This window comes from Cryptomeria japonica, chromosome 1 (genome assembly GCF_030272615.1).
Source record: "Cryptomeria japonica chromosome 1, Sugi_1.0, whole genome shotgun sequence".
Classification (NCBI taxonomy): domain Eukaryota; kingdom Viridiplantae; phylum Streptophyta; class Pinopsida; order Cupressales; family Cupressaceae; genus Cryptomeria; species Cryptomeria japonica.
This window is the reverse complement of record NC_081405.1, coordinates 243,554,462-243,573,899: the sequence shown is the minus strand read 5'-3', so window position 1 is coordinate 243,573,899 and position 19,438 is coordinate 243,554,462. Positions and strand designations below refer to the sequence as shown.

The following is a 19,438-nucleotide window of genomic DNA, read 5'->3' as shown; positions in this document are numbered from 1 at the left end:
GGGTAAGTAATTTTGCATATTAATATCATTGGGAAATAAGATATTCTTGATATTATTATTATTATTTGAGGGTAACAATGGTAAAATGGTAATAATGATATTAATTTAATAATATCATCAATATTAACACTTTCAAATTAAATATAATTATTGCTAATATTCATATTATATCATGTTAGCATAATTAATAATAATAATGTAATATTAAAAAATATTGCAGTAACAATATTTAAGTTTAGTAAAGTAAAATTAGTCATAATTTATCAAAACTATTTTTAACATAAATCTTAGTGATAATTTGTTAAAACTATTTTTAATAATTATACTTAAGAGTAAAAGGCAAACTGCACATGTTAAGGAAGTTACTATTCTATAATTACTAGCTTTATTATCTTTACTTTATTTTATTCAATATAGGTATTGTTTTTTCTATTAAGTAATTAATTGTTATTTTATATTTAAGATAAATATTTTACCTTCTAAGTAATTAGTTTGCATCTTTAATTGACATGGATGTTTCTCCTTGGGAGTAAATAATTTTCATCTTTTATTTAATTAATTTCTAGTTTTTTAGTTTTACTTATAACAAATGAACATCAATTTAAGATAAAGATATATTATTATTTGTATAACTATTCCTTTTAGAAAAAAAAGGTAAAAGAAGATGGGTAATTATCATGTATGGGTATATGTAAGTGGGCATGTATAAGAGTACGTAATTTGGTTAGGGGAATGAACCTAACTTCATACAAGATTGTGTCATTTGTCAATATACACATGTATGAAGACATTTCTTTAAAATAGACAAAAATTAAATAAAAATGATGTGAACATTTAAATTTTTACATTAAAATACTTGAATATATCACAATGGCATTTATATACTTTCTCATTGAAATGTATGAAAACCACTTAAATTGTTAATATATACTTAAGTTAAATAAATCATTTTTTTCCAAATTACTTATATTTAAATAGAGTTTAATTAAACAAAATTTAATACACACATCAACATTATTTTTATATTATAGATTATTATTTTTTAATAGATTATAATATAAAGAAATAACATAATTTAAAAAAAAAAAATTCATATAATGAAGTTGCAACAATTTTAAATAATAATTATACAATATATACTAAATTATAAATATCATTAAGATTAATAATTTAATAGATAATATTTTTTTCATATACAAAGAAATTATAAATATCATTAATATAATGAAATCAATAAAATTAAATATTATAATAATAAATAAGAATAAATAAATCTGAAATAATAAATAAGAATAAATAAATCTGAAAATATGATTGAGTTATTTACTTAAACTTGATTGTATATTTTTTTGATTATTTTATGACTATTTTATAATTAAAAGCTTTGATATATAGTTGCTTGTTCTGGGTGAGTAAAATATTTCTTTAAAAGTACAATACCAAAAAAATCTTCCTCTTAAATGCTTGATGGGAATAGAATAAAAAATTATAATGATTCCAGCACGCAAGAGAGTTGGGAATGTAGGTGGGTATGATATATGCATAGCTTCTGTGCAAACTAATTTGTACAGGAGAATTATGACCAAGTACTTACCTGTTGCAAAGGTTCATACGTGTAAACTGAGATTAATAATTGAAGTAAATTATTTTTTAAAATTTTTTTTGGTGTGGATGTATTAAATTTGTACAGCTTTTAATTGTAACAGTACATAAAAATTGTGTATTTTTTGTTCAAAAAATTAAATTTTATGCCTATAGAAATTCATAGTGACCAATCACAACACAAATAAATCTTTTTTTAAATAATTTTTGTTAAAAAATAAGCAAGTTAACTTTTATAAAAAGAGAAATTTATTTTGGTTTGAAAAATTCTTAAAATTGATTGGTTGAAAAGACAATGCTTAATCACTATTTAAAAACATAGTGAATGCATAAGTATTCCTGCCATGGGCAGGAACTAATAATGATAACCTACTATTCAAATGTGCCTTACAACTATTATATTCATTAATAATTATTAGGCCGATAGGCCTTCTTATTCCTAGCTTACGATGGCTGACGTTATAATTTTATTCATATATTAACTGATTTAACATTGACGTCACTTAAACATCACACAGACCTTTTAAGCCAGAATACAAATAAACATTTATTTTTAAACTGATAGGCTTTTTGTATGCGGGTTTGCTTGCCGGGAAAGTGTCAGCCATCCGGGAAAAAGAATCAGAAATAAAAGTGGTTGAAAATAGGGCAATGGCATTTATTTCACCCGGCATAAACTGGGCAATGGTATTTATTTCACTGGGCATACATTTATTACTGCCAGTTGGAAAGATTACTTTGCAAGTTGCAAACTTGAAGGGTTTATTTTGTCGGGCATAAACTGGGCAATGGTATTTATTTCACCGAAAATACATTTATTACTACCAGTTGGAATATGAATTAATTAAACGAGGAGGTGCCGCTATTTTTTGTTTACATCCTTGCTGTTTTTTGGAAACTAGCGTTGCGTTAAATGAGGTGTTGCTTTTCTTGTTTACATCCTTGTTTGTTTTCAAGTCATTTTGGTCATTTTATGTGAAGCTTCTCCACTATTGCGTTCATAATCTTCTATTGGGGACTTCTTTGCAATTTGCAGGTGAGTGAGATGTTTTTCTTTGTGGGATCTAAGCCTGGTTTTTATTCCTGTTGTTTTCTTTAGTTTTCTCATGTAATGTTTGCTGCCTGTTTGGGTTTTTGCAGGAAGAAGGTGATTTCTTTGCCCTATTTACATTCGCTAAATCAAACGAGAAAAGGACAGAAGCTTTGAAGATTTGTTTCAAGTTTGCAGGTGAGTTCCCTAAAATGGTTAGTATTGTAGCTTATTGGCATGAATAGACTGTGAACAGGTGGTGGAGTTGCTGAGGGAATATAAGAACCTATTTCCTAAGAATTTAATACAGAAGGAGCTTACCCACTTTGTTCCTTATTTGTTTCACGTCCAATAGCCTACAATAAAATACTAATTCATCAGTATAGCTGTTGAATAGGGGATTTCATATAAACATATTGCTTTTGGAGGGAAGAAAACATATCTGGTAATACAGATGATAGAACATAGTTAAATTTAGAGATATTTGTCAAACTCAAAGACATCAAAATATAATTGTTTTTTCCACACATATTTACAGGATTCACTGAATCAAAAGCACACTTAAGACAAATATACTATACTAATATATTATAAATACATCACAAAATAACCAACAGGGATGTAGCCCAATGTTATTAACAAGTTTTAATACAGGGTCTCCATGAAGGCAACAGACTTCCATGAACTATTCTATCAGCCAAAAATTTAATATACTCTGCTATGATAATAAAATCTGTATAGTCCTGTTTAACATCGCTGTATAAGGGGCAAATTTAAAACATGCATGTTTAGTATTTTTTTGAAGTTGCATAACTTGCAGATACCTTTGTTCTTAGGGTTTTATCGATCGATAAATCCGCTAGTATTTCCCTGTCGTTTTAACTTCTATACCAATTTTCTCGTAGTTTGATTATTATTTTTTTTTGTTTGACGATGGTTATCTTGATTCTTATGGCTTTTAAGCTCACTAAATTTTAGAGAAACACTCAGTACCACGAAACTTAAACATGATAATGGGTCACTAAGATGGTAAGATGCCATGATATTTCAATTCTTCTGTACATTGTTTTAACATAAGCTTTTTTATGGTTACTCAAGTGGGTTATGCCCCTCTCACCTTAAAAAGTAAAGATTGCGAGAAACCAATCTGATAAAACATCCAATGCAGAATCAATTCATTGTTCGTGAAACCCAAAACTCATACACAATTTTTTTCGAAGTATTTGTGTAGTTTTTTTTTGCAAATTGATAGTTTACATTGAGGTGGTGTATACATTTCTTACCTTACAATGTAAGACCTATTAGAAAGTGCCCTTAAGAGTGATATCTCCCTTAGTGTACTGACGGAAACTCCCTCATCATTATTCTCGATCTTGAGCTTCTTAAGCACGAAAATCTGACCTGTGTTAATGTCCTTCACTTTGTATACCTTACCATAAGTTCCTTCTCCAATCTTCTCAATCTTCTCCAAGCTCTCGTAAACTTCCATTTTCTTTTCCTTCTTGGAAATGGGCATAACTCCAAAGATTGCAAGTTTTAAATTATGGAAATCTGCTTAAGCTAAAGCATGAAGGAATAATTCTATAGAAGAAGAATGGACAAGCCATTAGGAGTTTTAGGGTTTACCACTTAGAGCTCTGTAGTGTTGAACCGTATGTCTTCCAGTGAAAAAAAAATGAAGAATATCAAAAGATGCATTTATTGACCATTTAAATTTAAATTGGGACAGCATAGCATGTCTTAAGATTTGTGAATTAATTATACCAATCGATCGCTACTAAATTGACCCTCCAACTAAATACTCTGAACATCATACATTTGGGAAGCTATGAAATAAATTTAACTTTGTTCACTTTTAATGTACAACCTTAAATGGCTGGCAAAACCAAATACAAAATTCATTCTATTTCATTAATTTCATCTAATGTAGCTTACCACGTTGGAATATAATTATTTTTTTGTCACATATTTATAGGATTCACCGAATCAAAAGCACACTTAAACAAATATGCTATACTAATGTATTATAAATACATCACAAAATAACCAACAACAGGGATGTAGCCAACTAAACCTAAATATTGAACATTTGTGCATATATAAGTAATTAGAAATTTACTGGAGTCTAAAAGGCATTTATTGTATCTATGCACCACTTGTTTTGTCGCTGATTAGAGCGTTTTCTATTTTTCCTTTCACTAAAACTCTTTGAAAGCAGATATTCCAAGTTTTCTTGATAAGTGCTTGTCTTCTAACTATACATATACATTGCTGATTGTAACTTTGAAATTTCATTGCGATCTCATTGGACTGAAGATTTTCTCTTGATCCCAAGTGCAATATGAGTTGTGCTTACCGTTGAAATATATTCACTTATTTTAATTGTTGTGACATAGACTCACTATTTCACCGTTCAAAACCCCCTTCCTCATCTCTCAAACACAGTGGCCACCATGTCATCTCCGATGGCCTCTCCTGCTGCCTCGCAACAACCTTCTACAAAAACTTCGGTGAGGTTGTTTATACATTTGTTTTCTCTTATTCATATTATTTACAAAGATTATATCTCTATTTGTTCTTTAGTTTTTCGTAGAATTCTCATCCATCGATGCAAGTGCATATACCAACATATGTCATTGCTTGAACTATTTTTTTGCATCTATTTATGTATTTATATATATAAATAAATTGAAACAGATGTTCTCTGCATTGTCCTTGTGCATTTGCATGCTTCAATACATCAATCTATAATCTGTCCATGCACACAAAAATAACACCTGTAAACAAAAACACACATAGATAGTTATACAAATTGGAAGCTCCAAAAAAAAAAGGGCTGCCATGCCTATGCCAATGAGTATGAATGTACATGACCTTGTGTATCTATTTGGTTGTCTTCTATTATCCTTGTAGGAAGTGGAACCACATCTACAATTGACCCCACATGCACTCCTCTGCATCAACGCTGGGGATGATGTCCCCTCTCCAATGCTTCAGCTTTTGTCTTTTGAAAAATTGATAGACGATGAAAATGACAATGCTCGGTATAAGGTTGTTTTGTCTGATGCCACGCACATGCAATTGGTGATCCTCCCACCTAAGTATAGTGGTTTGCTGCTTTCAGAGACATTAAAGATTGGCACTATCCTATCATTGACAGCTTATGCTTGTAGAAATGTTTGGAACTCAAGGTATGGCCCTCTATATGTTATGCTGGTTTGTTCTTGCCTTTTCAAATCTCCCTTTCCACACTATCCAGATTATTCAACCTCTTATTTTGTTCATTTTACAGGACTATAATAATATTAAGCCTTGCTGTCAAATTTACCAATTCTCCATTGCTTGGGAAACCTAGATATCTGTTTAAAGAGGAAGAACAACAAATGTTGGGTCGAGACACACCTGCCACAACTAAACGATCCCTTAAATTTGGAATTCACCTCCCACCTATGTAGCACGAATCTTCTGTTAATATAAGCCCTATTAAAGCCTTGAACCCCTTCCAAAATAAATGGACGATAAAGGGGCATGTGACAAACAAGAGGAAGATGTATCAATATAGTACACCAAAGTCCACTGGCCAAGTATTTAGCTTTGACATGATAGATGATGAAGGTACTGAAATTAGAATAACTTGCTTTGGCGATGTAGCAGAAATGCATTATCATAGGGTTGAACCAGGAACATATTATACTGTGTCAAAAGGTTGCGTTAAAGAAGCTAACACTAAATGGAATATGCTTAACAGCCATCTTGAGATAACTTTGGACAACAATTCAATATTGAAGCGTTGTGATGTTGTTGTTGAAAGTGAAGCAAATAATTCTCAATTCACACCAATCAATGAAATTACATACTGCACCAACAACACTTTAGTTGATGTTATTGGTATTGTAGTTGCTGTTGGAGAACCCTCATTAATTCGTAGGAAGGATGGAAGCGAAGTAACAAAGAGAACTGTAAAAATAAATGATGCCTCAACTTTTACTATCGATGTTAACTTATGGGGAGCAACATGGCAAGGGCTAGGTGAAGATTTGAAGAACATGCACACAACCCAAACAGCTGTTGTCCTTGTAGTTAGAAATGCTCATGTTGGTTATTTCAATGGAAAGGTGATCAACACAACCACAGCAACAACTCTAAATATAAACCCTTCTGTACCTGAAACAGAGACACTTATGTCAAGAGGAAAGATTCCAGATGCCCTTTTGCCACTATCGTGTGTTGCTGGTCAGCTTAACTCACAATACAGTAGGATGACAATCACAGCTATTTTAGAGCGTACAAGTGTTCTCTCTGAAACAGTTGAAAGTACTATTAGGGCTGTTGTGAGAATCATTAAAACTGATTCTTTTTGCTATCCAGCCTGCCCTTTGAAATTTAATGGAAAAGAATGTAAAAAGAAATGCGCCCAGCAAAGTGATAATCAATGGTTTTGTTCAAGATGTCAAACTGCTGTGCCAGAATGCAATTACAAATACTTATTGCAAATGAAGCTCCAAGATCATACAGGGGCTCTTTGGGCTACTGCCTTTGATGAGGTTGGCACAAATATACTGCAAATATCTGCCAAGGAGCTTTACATGCTGCAATACGATTTGACTACACAAAAACACCTCAGTCCATTATCAAGCATGTGCTTTTGTCTTCCTTTGTTTTCACACTCTCTATTACAACAGACATGTACAATTCAGAACCCAGGCTCAAAGCAACGATAACCAAAGTTACCAGAATTGATTACCAGGCTGAAAGTGCTCTTCTACTTGCAGAGATTGCTCGGATGACTACAACTGCATAGTTCCAAACCAATTAGGTAGTGATGCTTTCCACAGGCCTTTTGATCTTCATACAATAGATAGCTTGTTCCTAGTTTTTAGTGGTTGTCGACAAACAGAACTAAATTATCGGTCGTTGTCTATATCAACACTATCTAAAGTGTTTTTTGGGCTGCCTAAGACTTTTGGTTTTTGACATTGCTTTTGTTCTGTCATGCTTCCAATCATACAAAAAAAAATCAAATGGATTTTTTCTTCTTTCCAGCTTATTATCTTAGATCCTTTTGTGCCTTTTTATGTTATGTAATTATTGAATAGCCATGTTTTCCAAAAAAAAATATTTTTTATAACTATATTTATACTATGCTGTACAAATATGATAAGAAACAAACCATATAGATTACACATTGATGCAAATATTAAAACAAGAACCAATAGCTCCAACCTATGTTGTTTTAACACATTTCCTGATCTCAAAATCATGATTTCTATATTGTACTATTTCACCACGCTTTCCCTGCCCATTTCAAATTATAATCTGCAATGTCAATATCTTGTACAATGTTCTTTTATGTTTATTGTTATTAAATATTCAAAGCATTTTGTTGACCTATCTCTTTCTTTTATTGTAATATTTTGAATCCTTTTAGATACGTTTTGATGCTTGGTCCAGACACACTTGTGCTTCTCATTAATGTTGACCTGTAAATTGAAATGCAAGTTTTGAACATCCAACAACTTTCATATTCTTCTTTGTATTCATTCAATTTATGTAAATGTCTGTTGCCTTATATGTTCTCTCCAATATTTACCGCCATGCATAAAGATAAATATCTCCAATTATGTATCGCGATATACAAAGATACCTATAGATTTCTATGTGCATTTACATATATTTCCATACACGTACATGCATACATATGGTCCTCCATAGCTGCATACTCGCATACATACAACCATATATGCACCTCTATACATGTACATACAAAGGAAGGCATTCACAACAAATATATATACACATGAACAATCTTATATATCTTGAAAGTTATGTGCCTGCATACATAAGTAAATCCATCTGCAATATCTTTTTTATGTTCATGTATGCACCACTGCATAAATGATTGTATGTTTGTGTTTGTACTTCTGTATAGAAATACGTACACATGTATGTGTATATCATGGAAATTGGTATATACATTTATAAAGAAAAACCATACAAATACATTTTGACATAACTACAAAGTACCACACACCTATAAACATGCTCACACAAAGGAAGCCACTCACGGTGCATAGATATGAACATGCACAACATTGTGTCTCTTGAAAGTTATGTACCTACATATGTAACTAACCTTGTCTCTAGCCATATTCTTTTATGTGCATACATGTCTCAATGCATGTATAGTTATCTGTATGGTCATGTGCTTAATCTTTGTGCAAAAGTATTTAACATGTGCAATTCAAAGATTGCATCAAACAGAAGTTTCAAATGTAACTATATAGATTACAACATAGACACTATCTTTACCAGTTGTTTCTTGCACACTCAAACATCTTATATGCTCGGTTCATTTAAATTGTCTAAAATATTAATGCAGAACACACCACAAGGATGCAATCTTAGGAAAGCGAAAAAAAGAGAACAAAATTGTCGCTATTATGCACAACATAGAGAAGAAATCTCTAAAAAGCGTTGCTTGGAGTGAATGAAACACAAAATGCTCTTGCCTACACCTGCACCATGCGACACCCCATAGATGATGGATTCGGATTCGCTTATACTGAATCAAAGCCTTCCTTTCTCATCTGGCCAGGACAGTATTGTATTGCAACAAATACAACAACCTTCATTGCATAGTAGCAAACTACAACAGAATCATGTAGCACAAAACAGGCAACCTCTATACCATCAGACAATATTGCAGCCTATAACAACACAACAATGCACAACAAATTGTTTCTCTTCTGTACAGTACATTCAAACATTGCAAGCCTTCCGCCATCGCATTGATTCGCGGTCCATGCTTCAAACATGTAGTATTTGTAAGGAAAGATATATTGGAATGCTGCTACGTGGGAACCAACAACATAATATTTGTTCAAGATGCTTTTCTGAAAATGGTGTTCATCGTTTCTCCTTGGCAAATAACTTAGACCCAGGCGAGCAACCTGTTGTGTTAAAAAAACTTACCCAAGTAGAAGAGATGCTTATAGCTAGGGTTGCTCCTGTTTTGCAAGTCAGACATGGAAGAGGTGGCCAATACAAATATTCTGGTCACATAATAAGTTTTCCCTAAGATATTTTAGAAATTGCAAAGCTTTTGCCACGAAAACTAAAAGACCTTGAAGTTCTTATTGTCCACCGAAGTAATATACAAGGCACAAAATATGATTGTTATGTGAATAAATTCCATGTTATGGATGCATTGAGCTATAAAATACAACATGACCAGTACTATAATGATTTTGTCATAGACTTTGATGCTGTCAACCTGCTTCCTAATACTACAACGGATATATCAAATATGCTGCGCTCTTTAGAAGAACATACTGATATAACAAGTATTCCACCAACAGAAGACCTTTTGGACAATTGCAATGAATATGATGCAGATAGTTCATCATCTTTTATTCCAAAACTGCCTACTCCACCCCGTGAACTAGATACAGTTAAGAGAACCTTACAGTTAAATGCTAATACTGATAATAATATCCCTTGGCCTGAAATAAACTTGTCTCCGATAAATGAATATAATACAATAGGCTTGTTAAGCATGGCATTCCCAACCCTTTTGCCATCTGGAGTTGCACCTCCACTGCAGCCATGTATCAAGCATGTTCATTTACATGAATATGCTCTCCACTTACTAAGATATGCTGATCAAAGATTTGGGTAGCATGTTAGATTCTGGTATTATATTTGCAATCTAATTATGAGACATCGTTCGCAACAATCTGCAGCTATCTTCATTAGAACTAATTTGGGAGAGTCTGTCCCAACCACTATCAAAGCGCTTCATGAATGCTTGCAAAACACTCCTGATGATCAGCTGCCTAATCAATTGTTGCATTTTGGTGCAACACTTCGAGGCACCCGTGCATATTGGTGTAAATCTAGAAAAGAGCTTACTGCAATGATCTTCCAATGGGGGCCCCCAACACTGTTCTTTACGTTAAGTTCAGCTGATACCAAATGGCCTGATTTGCATAGGCTTTTCTCTGAAAATGATGGCCAAACCACACAGTTTACAAGAAAACAACTTACAGACCATGTGATCTGCAATCCACATATAACAGCATTATACCTTCACAACAGATTTACAATATTTCATGAAGAAGTTATTCAAAAGTTGTTCCAAGCAAAGGATCATTGGTATAGGTATGAATGGCAACATCGAGGCTCAAGACATATTCATGGCTTCTTATGGCTCCCTGGAGCACCAAATATGGAGACCATTAATTGGACAGATGATAATGAGGTGCAAATGGCAAAAAATTTCTTCGACCAATATGTTTCTGCTTGGAATCCTCGCATCACAGCAGACCGCATGAATGCAATGCACTACACTGCAATGGATGACCCTTGCCTAGCTGATACAAAAAAACTCTTCACCATGGACGCTGCATTGGATTATGAAGCATTGCTTAATACTTTACAGAGACACACAAAATGTACAGAACATACATGCCTCAAGAAAAAAGGTCCCACATTTGAATGTCGTTACAAAGCTCCATGGCTTCAACAAGAGATGTCTACGTTGACAGTTGACAATGACAACAACCCATGCTATAAACCTGCAAGGAATGATGATCGTTTGAATATTCATAATCCTTGGATGCTTTCACTATGGAGAGCTAATATTGATTGCCAACCAGTCACTTCAAAAAAAGCTGTCCTCCAATACATTTCAAAGTATGCTTCAAAATCAGAAAACAAATCGCAATCCTATATTGAAATGCTGAAAACAATACTAAATACAAGTATATCTGAAGATAGCATTTTATTAACATATCAGAAATTTATGATGGGCATAGTAGTAGACTGTGATATCAGTGCACAAGAAACTTGCCATATGTTACAAAAATTGCCTCTTCTAAGTTGTAGCCGACAATTTGTCTCTCTAAATGTTGGTAGAGAAATACTCCACCGTGTCATAAAATCAGATAATGGAGTTGACCTTTCCACAACTTATATACATGCTTATATGCAGCACCCTTTTGAATTAAATGCAACAAATTTGCTACAATTAGCACAAGGGTTTTCATATAATTCTCAACGCAAAAAAACAAAATGGCACATCAGGGATAAAAAAGCAATTGTGACTGTATATCCTCAGTTTACAGAGCCTCCAGATGAAGATACCAATCAGTTTGAGATTTTTTGTTTGTCTCAATTGCTGCTATACAAACCGTTCCGTGACATCCCAACTGAAATAGGAGCTTCAAAGGAACAAATTATAAAAAATTGGAAAAACTTTAAAAAGACAAATTACAGCCGTTTGGGAAATCAACAGATTATAGATGATTGCAGCCTTCCAAATGAAGATGATAGTGACAATAATGGTTCCCAACATCAAGATGATACAAATCTATATGAGTGGGAGCAACTCTCACAAATGGGAGCTACAAATAACTTTGTCCAGAATGATCTGCAAATGCTAGGCCGTCGTGATTACGATATTAGCCACTTTTGGGGAGCAACTGTTGTGGTTGATCAACTAGACTGCACTGCCCTTCAATTCATAACTACAAGCAAGCTAAAATTCCAACACACTAGCATGCAAATCTCTAGCCAAGACATAAAAAAAAACCAGCTATCGCCTCAACAAAAAGTTGCGCCCAACATTATTCTACAACATCATAATAATCAATCTGCAACAACACCTCTACGAATGATTGTTCAAGGCACTGCTGGCACTGGTAAATCATTTTTAATAGATTGTATTAGAAAAGAATTAAACATATCTCCACCTATGACGGCAAACCCATTGCTTGTTTTAGCACCAACAGGAGTTGCTGCATTTAATATACAAGCGACAACAATCCATGCAAGGTTGCGCATACCTATAAGAGAAATGCATCCTTTGACAGGGCAGTCATTAATGACATTGCAAGAGCAATTGAAACATATCAAATATATTCTGATAGACGAAATGAGCTTTTTGGGCCCAAAACTACTACTTAAGATAGATAACCATTTACGCCAAGCATTCCCTAACAATCAACATGACAACTTTGGTGGCGTGTCCATGATTCTTGTTGGTGATCTTGCTCAGCTTCCCCCTGTAATGGATAAACCTATATATGCTTCGCACTCTACAGCCCTCAGTTTATGGCATTCTTTTACTATTGTCATAACATTGGACACTATTTTCTGCCAGCAAGGTGCATCTATAAGACAACAACAATTTAGAGCACTTCTTCACAACTTAAGAAACGCTCAAGCACTCCAACATGATTTGCAGTTTCTGACATGCCAGACAAATGCAACATTAACTATTCAACAAAAGAAATATTTCAACTCTTCGATCCACCTATTTGCAACAAATGAAGCTGCACGCTTGCATAACAGGAAAATGCTCAAAGAATTAAATTTGCCTGTTGCTCTAAGTTTAGCTAAAATTGCTAAGCAAACAAATACTGAATATGACACCAATGAACAGCTACCATTGGAAGTATTACTTTCTATTGATCAACAAGTGATGTTAATAGCTAACTTGTGGATCAAAGTTGGCCTTGTCAATGGCACTATTGGTCTCATAAAACAAATTGTATATGAAAATAATAGAAAACCACCAGACTTTCCAAAATATGTGGTTGTCCAATTCAACGATTATAATGGACCTCCATGGGATATAGCACATCCAAAAGACATGCCCATTTTTCCAATAACGTGAGGCAGGCGTACACAAGTGCCTTTAACAATGTCTTGGGCCATCACTATTCACAAATCCCAAGGTCTTACATTAGACAGAGCTACCATTGACATAGGTAATACTAAAAAGCAAGGGCTCACATTCACAGCTATTTCAAGAGTGAAGACAATTGATGGAATACGGATCGAACCACCATTCTCTTTTGAAAGGTTTTCCAAACTGCAAAATAATGCTTATACAACCATTAGAAAGAAAGAAGAAACTCGTTTGCAGTTGCTCTCTGCCCAAACAGATATCTATTCACCTTAAAATCTTTTGCTCCAAAAGCATCTTTGTTACATTCCTCTACTTTCAACAAGGTAATTGCAATTTTACATTGTCATACCTCTTCACAACATGTACTTTCTTAATTGTCCCTCGTACTAACTCTTTTTCCCTCACTGTTCATTTTAGGTTGCATTCATTCTAAGACATCCTCCATGCTGCATTGAACACCACACCTGCAATGCATTGCGCATTCACATCGCTCACTACTCCAACATATACAGCTATCTCAGGTATGATATGTCACTTTTATTGCTTCAAATATACTCTGTTAACAAACTTTTATACTCCAACATTGCTTGATGTCACTTTTGTCTAACTTGCCTCTTTCTAATACAGCTACAAAACATTGTCTCTCCACTCCACTTTACCACGTCACTTCAGTTCTTTTAGCACATGAATTGTATATATGTTGAATTTAACAAACTAAACATATTTCTTCTTTTTCTTGTAGAGATACACATTAACACAGAACAACATACCCATGCTTGCACTCGTTGTAGCTGAAATCTCTTATCAATGTCAATTGTACAAAGTTATACACAATAAAAACAATGCTATGCTTAGTCTGTTCTTTATGACTGCAAAACATGTGTTCCTCACCCCATAATTAACTTTCTAAGTCTTTTAACACTAAAATGAGTATAATTCTAATCAGTTTAAAACTTTATACAACTCGAACATTTGTAACAACTTTTATGTATCTCATTGTTAGAGGAACTATGTATTATACCTCTGATAAGTTTTGTTACAAAAGTGTCTGTTGCATTCAAAAGTCACTGCTGCAACATAAACAACTCTCCCAGGTATGATATTTACGTTTTTTTTGCTTCAAGCATCCTCTATTGACCCCTTTTATTGCTCTAACATTGCCTTCTATCACTTTTAACTAACTTCCCTCTTTGTACCCCAGCTACAGTACATTGCCTCTCTAGTGTAAACCTTCTCAATCAACCATTCAGTCTAGTTTTCCTACTGCAAATTGAAGGTATGCATACCTACCCAACACATATAGTTTACATTCTCTTCTTTTTATGTGGCCATGTAATTCTTTCAAGGCATATTCTAACAAATCTTCGAATAAAATCAATTAATAAACAAACTTCTCTTTGCCACGCCACTTCAGTTGTTTTGGCACATAAATTGTATATATGCTGAATTTAAGAAACTAATTCTATTTCTTCTTTTTGTTGTAGAGATACATATTAACAAAGAACAACATACCCATGCTTGCACTCTTCTCACTTTTCAAGTTAGCACTGGTTGTAGCTAAAAAGTCTTGTCAACGTCAATTATACAAAGTTATACACAAAAAAAACAATGCCATGCTTACTCTGTTCTTTTTCTCTGCAAAACATGAACTTTCTAACTCTTTTAAAACTAAAATGAATATATTTCTAATCAGTTTTAAACTTTACACTACTCAAACATTTCTAACAGCTTTTATTAATCTCATTGTTAGAGCATCTGTGTATTATCCTCTGATAACTTTTGTTACAAAGATGTTTGTTCCATTCAAAACTGACTGCTGCAACATAAACAACTCACCCAGGTATGACATAACAATGCTATGCTTAGTCTGTTCTTTTTCTTTGTTTTTTTTATATGCATAGATAGAAAAGAGAGAAATAATAGTATCTAAGTTTCTATATATGCTATGAAAAATTTGTTTCAATGTATACCAATATTAAGCTCCATCTCACAATATCAGAAATATTTATCTGTACAATTTGACAGTTAAATAGAAGACAACATAAAACCTGTGGATGACTGCATCTTTCCCTCTCATGTGAAACTTTTGTTTTACAAATACTTTCCAGGTGTGATTTCAAAGGAAGGATGCAAAGCCTACAACACACCAGGCAACTTGAGCCAATCTCAAAGCCTCCAATTTCCATATGCCAGTTTTGAGGATTAGGGCATAGCAGGTAAGGGCTTATAATATAAAACCATAGCCCAATTTTCTGTTTGCAATGCAAATGCATTATTGTAACTTGTTAATTATTAAAACCTTCTCGTACGTTATTTCATTAGAATTTATGTTTCATAGTGTACATTGCTACTTTTTGAATGATAAAAGATTATTTTCCTGCTAATGCATATCAAGATATGAAGTTATTATTACAAGATTCTCATATGTTATTTTATTAGAAATTATGTTTCATAGTGTACATTGGTACTTTTCGAGTAATAAAAGATTCTTTCCCTGCTAGAGTATATCAAGATATGAAGGTGACTTGGTGGCAAAATGCTACTTTACAAAGCACAAGTTAGTATGGGATGCATTCCATGGGGCCTTGAAGAGAAAGATATAGATACAATTAGCTTTCTAACTCTTTTAACACTAAAATGAATATATTTCTAATCAGTTTTAAACTTTACACTACTCAAACATTTCTAACAGCTTTTATTATTCTCATTGTTACAGCACCTGTGTATTATCCTCTGGTGACTTTAATTACAAAAGTCTCTATTCCATTGAAAACTCACTGCTGCAACATAAACAACTCACCTAGGTATGACATTTAGTGTTCATTACAACCAAACATTTTCTGGTCATTTCTAAATTTATACTTTATATCTGCTTTCCAACTTTACCAAATTAATCCTTCTGACGTTGCTTTCTTCAATGCAGGCAAAACCTTTGCCCAACCACACTAAAACACCTTTCCTATTTCACCAATATCCATTAATTTTGTTCCCCATATTTCAGGTCGTATTCCTTTTGCTTTCTTAAAATAATTCACATTTGACCATTATAGCTATTGACCACTTTTCCCATTCTTTATTCTAATGTTTTATCTCCTCATTACAAACACATTTAAATATCTCAAATCTATGACTGTGTTGCCCTTGCAAAAATTGCAAACAACAAAAAAAAAAAATTAGGGTGTTTTGAAACTTCACTGCATTCCAGATTTATGACACTAATCAGGTCAGTTACAAATTTCAATCCTTCTTTTTGTTGTACATATACATATTAACAAAGAACAACATACCCATGCTTGCACACTTCTCACTTTTCAAGTTAGCACTGGTTGTAGCTAAAAAGTCTTGTCAATGTCAATTATACAAAGTTATACACACAAAAAAAAAATGCTATACTTACTCTGTACTTTTTCTTTGCAAAACATGAACTTTCTAACTCTTTTAACACTAAAATGAATATATTTCTAATTAGTTTTAAACTTTACACTACTCAAACATTTCTAACAGCTTTTATTAATCTCATTGTTAGAGCATTTGTGTATTATCCTCTGATAACTTTTGTTACAAAAGTGTTTGTTCCATTCAAAACTGACTGCTGCAACATAAACAACTCACCCAGGTATGACATAACAATGCTATGCTTAGTCTGTTCTTTTTCTTTGTTTTTTTTTATATGCATAGATAGAAAAGAGAGAAATAATAGTATCTAAGTTTCTGTATATGCTATGAAAAATTTCTTTCAATGTATACCAATATTACGCTCCATCTCACAGTATCAGAAATATTTATCTGTACAATTTGACAATTAAATAGAAGATGACATAAAACCTGTGGATGACTGCATCTTTCCCTCTCATATGAAACTTTTTTTTTACAAATACTTTCCAGGTGTGATTTCAAAGGAAGGATGCAAGGCCTGCAACACACTAGGCAACTTGAGCCAATCTCAAAGCCTCCAATTTCCATATGCCAATTTTGGGGATTGGGGCATGGCAGGTAAGGGCTTATAATATAAAACCATAGCCCAATTTTCTGTTTGCAATGCAAATGCATTATTGTAACTTGTTAATTATTAAAAGCTTCTCGTACATTATTTCGTTAGAATTTATGTTTCATACTGTACATTGCTACTTTTTGAATGATAAAAGATTCTTTTCCTGCTAATGCATATCAAGATATGAAGTAATTATTAAAAGATTCTCATATGTTATTTTATTAGAATTTATGTTTCATAGTGTACATTGCTACTTTTTGAGTAATAAAAGATTCTTTTCTTGCCCTAGCATATCAAGATATGAAGGTGACTTAATACCAAAATGCTACTTTGTGAAGCACAAGTTAGTATAGGATGCATTCGATGGCGCCCTGAAGAGAAAGATAGAGATAGAATTAACTTTCTAACTCTTTTAACACTAAAATGAATATATTTCTAATCAGTTTTAAACTTTACACTACTCAAACATTTCTAACAGCTTTTATTATTCTCATTGTTACAGCACTTGTGTATTGTCCTCTGCTGACTTTAGTTACAAAAATGTCTATTCCATTCAAAAGTCACTGCTGCAACATAAACAACTCACCCAAGTATGACAATTACTTCCCTTTGCCACGCCACTTCAGTTCTTTTAGCACATGAATTGTATATATGTTGAATTTAAGAAACTAACCATATTTCTTCTTTTTTGTTGTAGAGATACATATTAACAAACAACAACATACCCATGATTGCACTTCATGCCGATTACAAACAAACATTTTCAGGTCATTTCCCAATTTATACTTTATATCTGCTTTCCAACTTTACCAAATTAATCGTTCTGACGTCGCTTCCTTCAATGCAAGAAAAACCTTTGACCAACCAAACGAAATCAACTTTCCTATTTCACCAATATCCGTTCATTTTGTTCCCCATATTTCAGGTCATATTCCTTTTGCTTTCTTAAAATAATTTGAATTTGACCATTATAGCTATTGATCACTTTTCCCATTCTTTATTTTAATGTTTTATCTCCCCATTACAAACAGATTTAAATATCTCAAATCTATGGCTCTGTTGCCCTTGCAAAAATTGCACACAACAAAAAAAAAATTTAGGGTATTTTGAAACTTCGCTGCATTCTAGATTTATGACACTAATTAGGTTAGTTACAAATCTATGAAGGTTGATCTGCTTGATAGGCATGACCTTCCTCGCCATGATAAGCAAAATATATATTGCCAATTCCTCTTTCTTGTCAGATATTACTTGTTACTCTCATTTTCACATGCCAGATTTTTTTTGTATTTATTAAATTATTTTATAAATTGTAGCATTGTACTATTCAATAAAAGTAACACTTGAAAAATTCCCAAGTTACAAGCTTTAAAGCTCTTTCTATACTGCAATTTTAATGTATATTTATTCTACTCTACCAGGTCATTTGCTCACTCCATACTACTGAACATGATGTAAATAATATATTTAACTCTTCATTCATTGAAACACAAAATTCACTTTTAAATGTGCCTAACACTTTGATACACAACTTCAAAATTTACCGTATTCCAAAATTTGCAGGCTTAAAAACTCAGCAGGCGTTGTAATTTAAAACAAGTTGATCGCATTGGCTTAATGCTGTTGCTCATCAAGAAGTAAGTTGTTCTAATTTAGGTTTAAACCTTGCATATTTTGTTCTCTATAACACTTTCTATTGCTGACAAATGTATTTACTTGCTTTCCATGCAGTGCAGGTCAATCCATCATCAACCATTACACATCTTGCAGCTTTCAACAGCGTTCAAATTATTTGATTCTTTAAAACCTGCTATTTTACATCTCACAGCCCTATGTTCTCAAATATGAACATGTTCAAGATGGCCACGCCGTTACCGTATCATGTTTTTAAGAGTCGTTAAGATCTACACTCCCACAACGACTGCTTACACTTATTGACATTGTAACATTCACGTTTTCTTACTTGTGTTACTCTCTTCCATCATTGCTACATTTAATTCAATGTTCTCCTTTGCTGAAATCCACTATGTTTAACAACTGAATTCAATGAATGAGCATAACTTGCTGCTTTCTTGTCACTCAAATATTAATATTTTCTATACAAAGTTTTGGTTTCTGCTAT

General features: G+C 33.0%; 3 protein-coding genes across 3 annotated transcripts; 2 read left to right on the top strand and 1 right to left on the bottom strand.

Moving 5' to 3' along the window:
- Positions 1-2,949: 2,949 nt before the first annotated feature.
- Positions 2,950-4,148, bottom strand: LOC131857220 (cyclin-dependent kinase B2-1-like). The gene is made up of 5 exons (XM_059209465.1): positions 3,916-4,148; positions 3,750-3,779; positions 3,285-3,388; positions 3,169-3,176; positions 2,950-2,988 (listed from the first exon to the last, which is right to left on the bottom strand). Exons 1-5 carry the CDS (start codon positions 4,146-4,148, stop codon positions 2,950-2,952), a joined length of 414 nt encoding a protein of 137 aa, XP_059065448.1.
- A 2,032-nt stretch (positions 4,149-6,180) lies between these two features.
- Positions 6,181-7,353, top strand: LOC131034131 (replication protein A 70 kDa DNA-binding subunit A-like). The gene has a single exon (XM_057965528.2). The coding sequence runs from the start codon at positions 6,181-6,183 to the stop codon at positions 7,351-7,353; it is 1,173 nt and encodes a 390-aa protein (XP_057821511.2).
- Positions 7,354-10,346: 2,993 nt separating this feature from the next.
- LOC131034133 (uncharacterized) lies at positions 10,347-13,310 on the top strand. Its single transcript, XM_057965529.2, has one exon. It carries the CDS (start codon positions 10,347-10,349, stop codon positions 13,308-13,310), a length of 2,964 nt encoding a protein of 987 aa, XP_057821512.2.
- Positions 13,311-19,438: the final 6,128 nt, after the last annotated feature.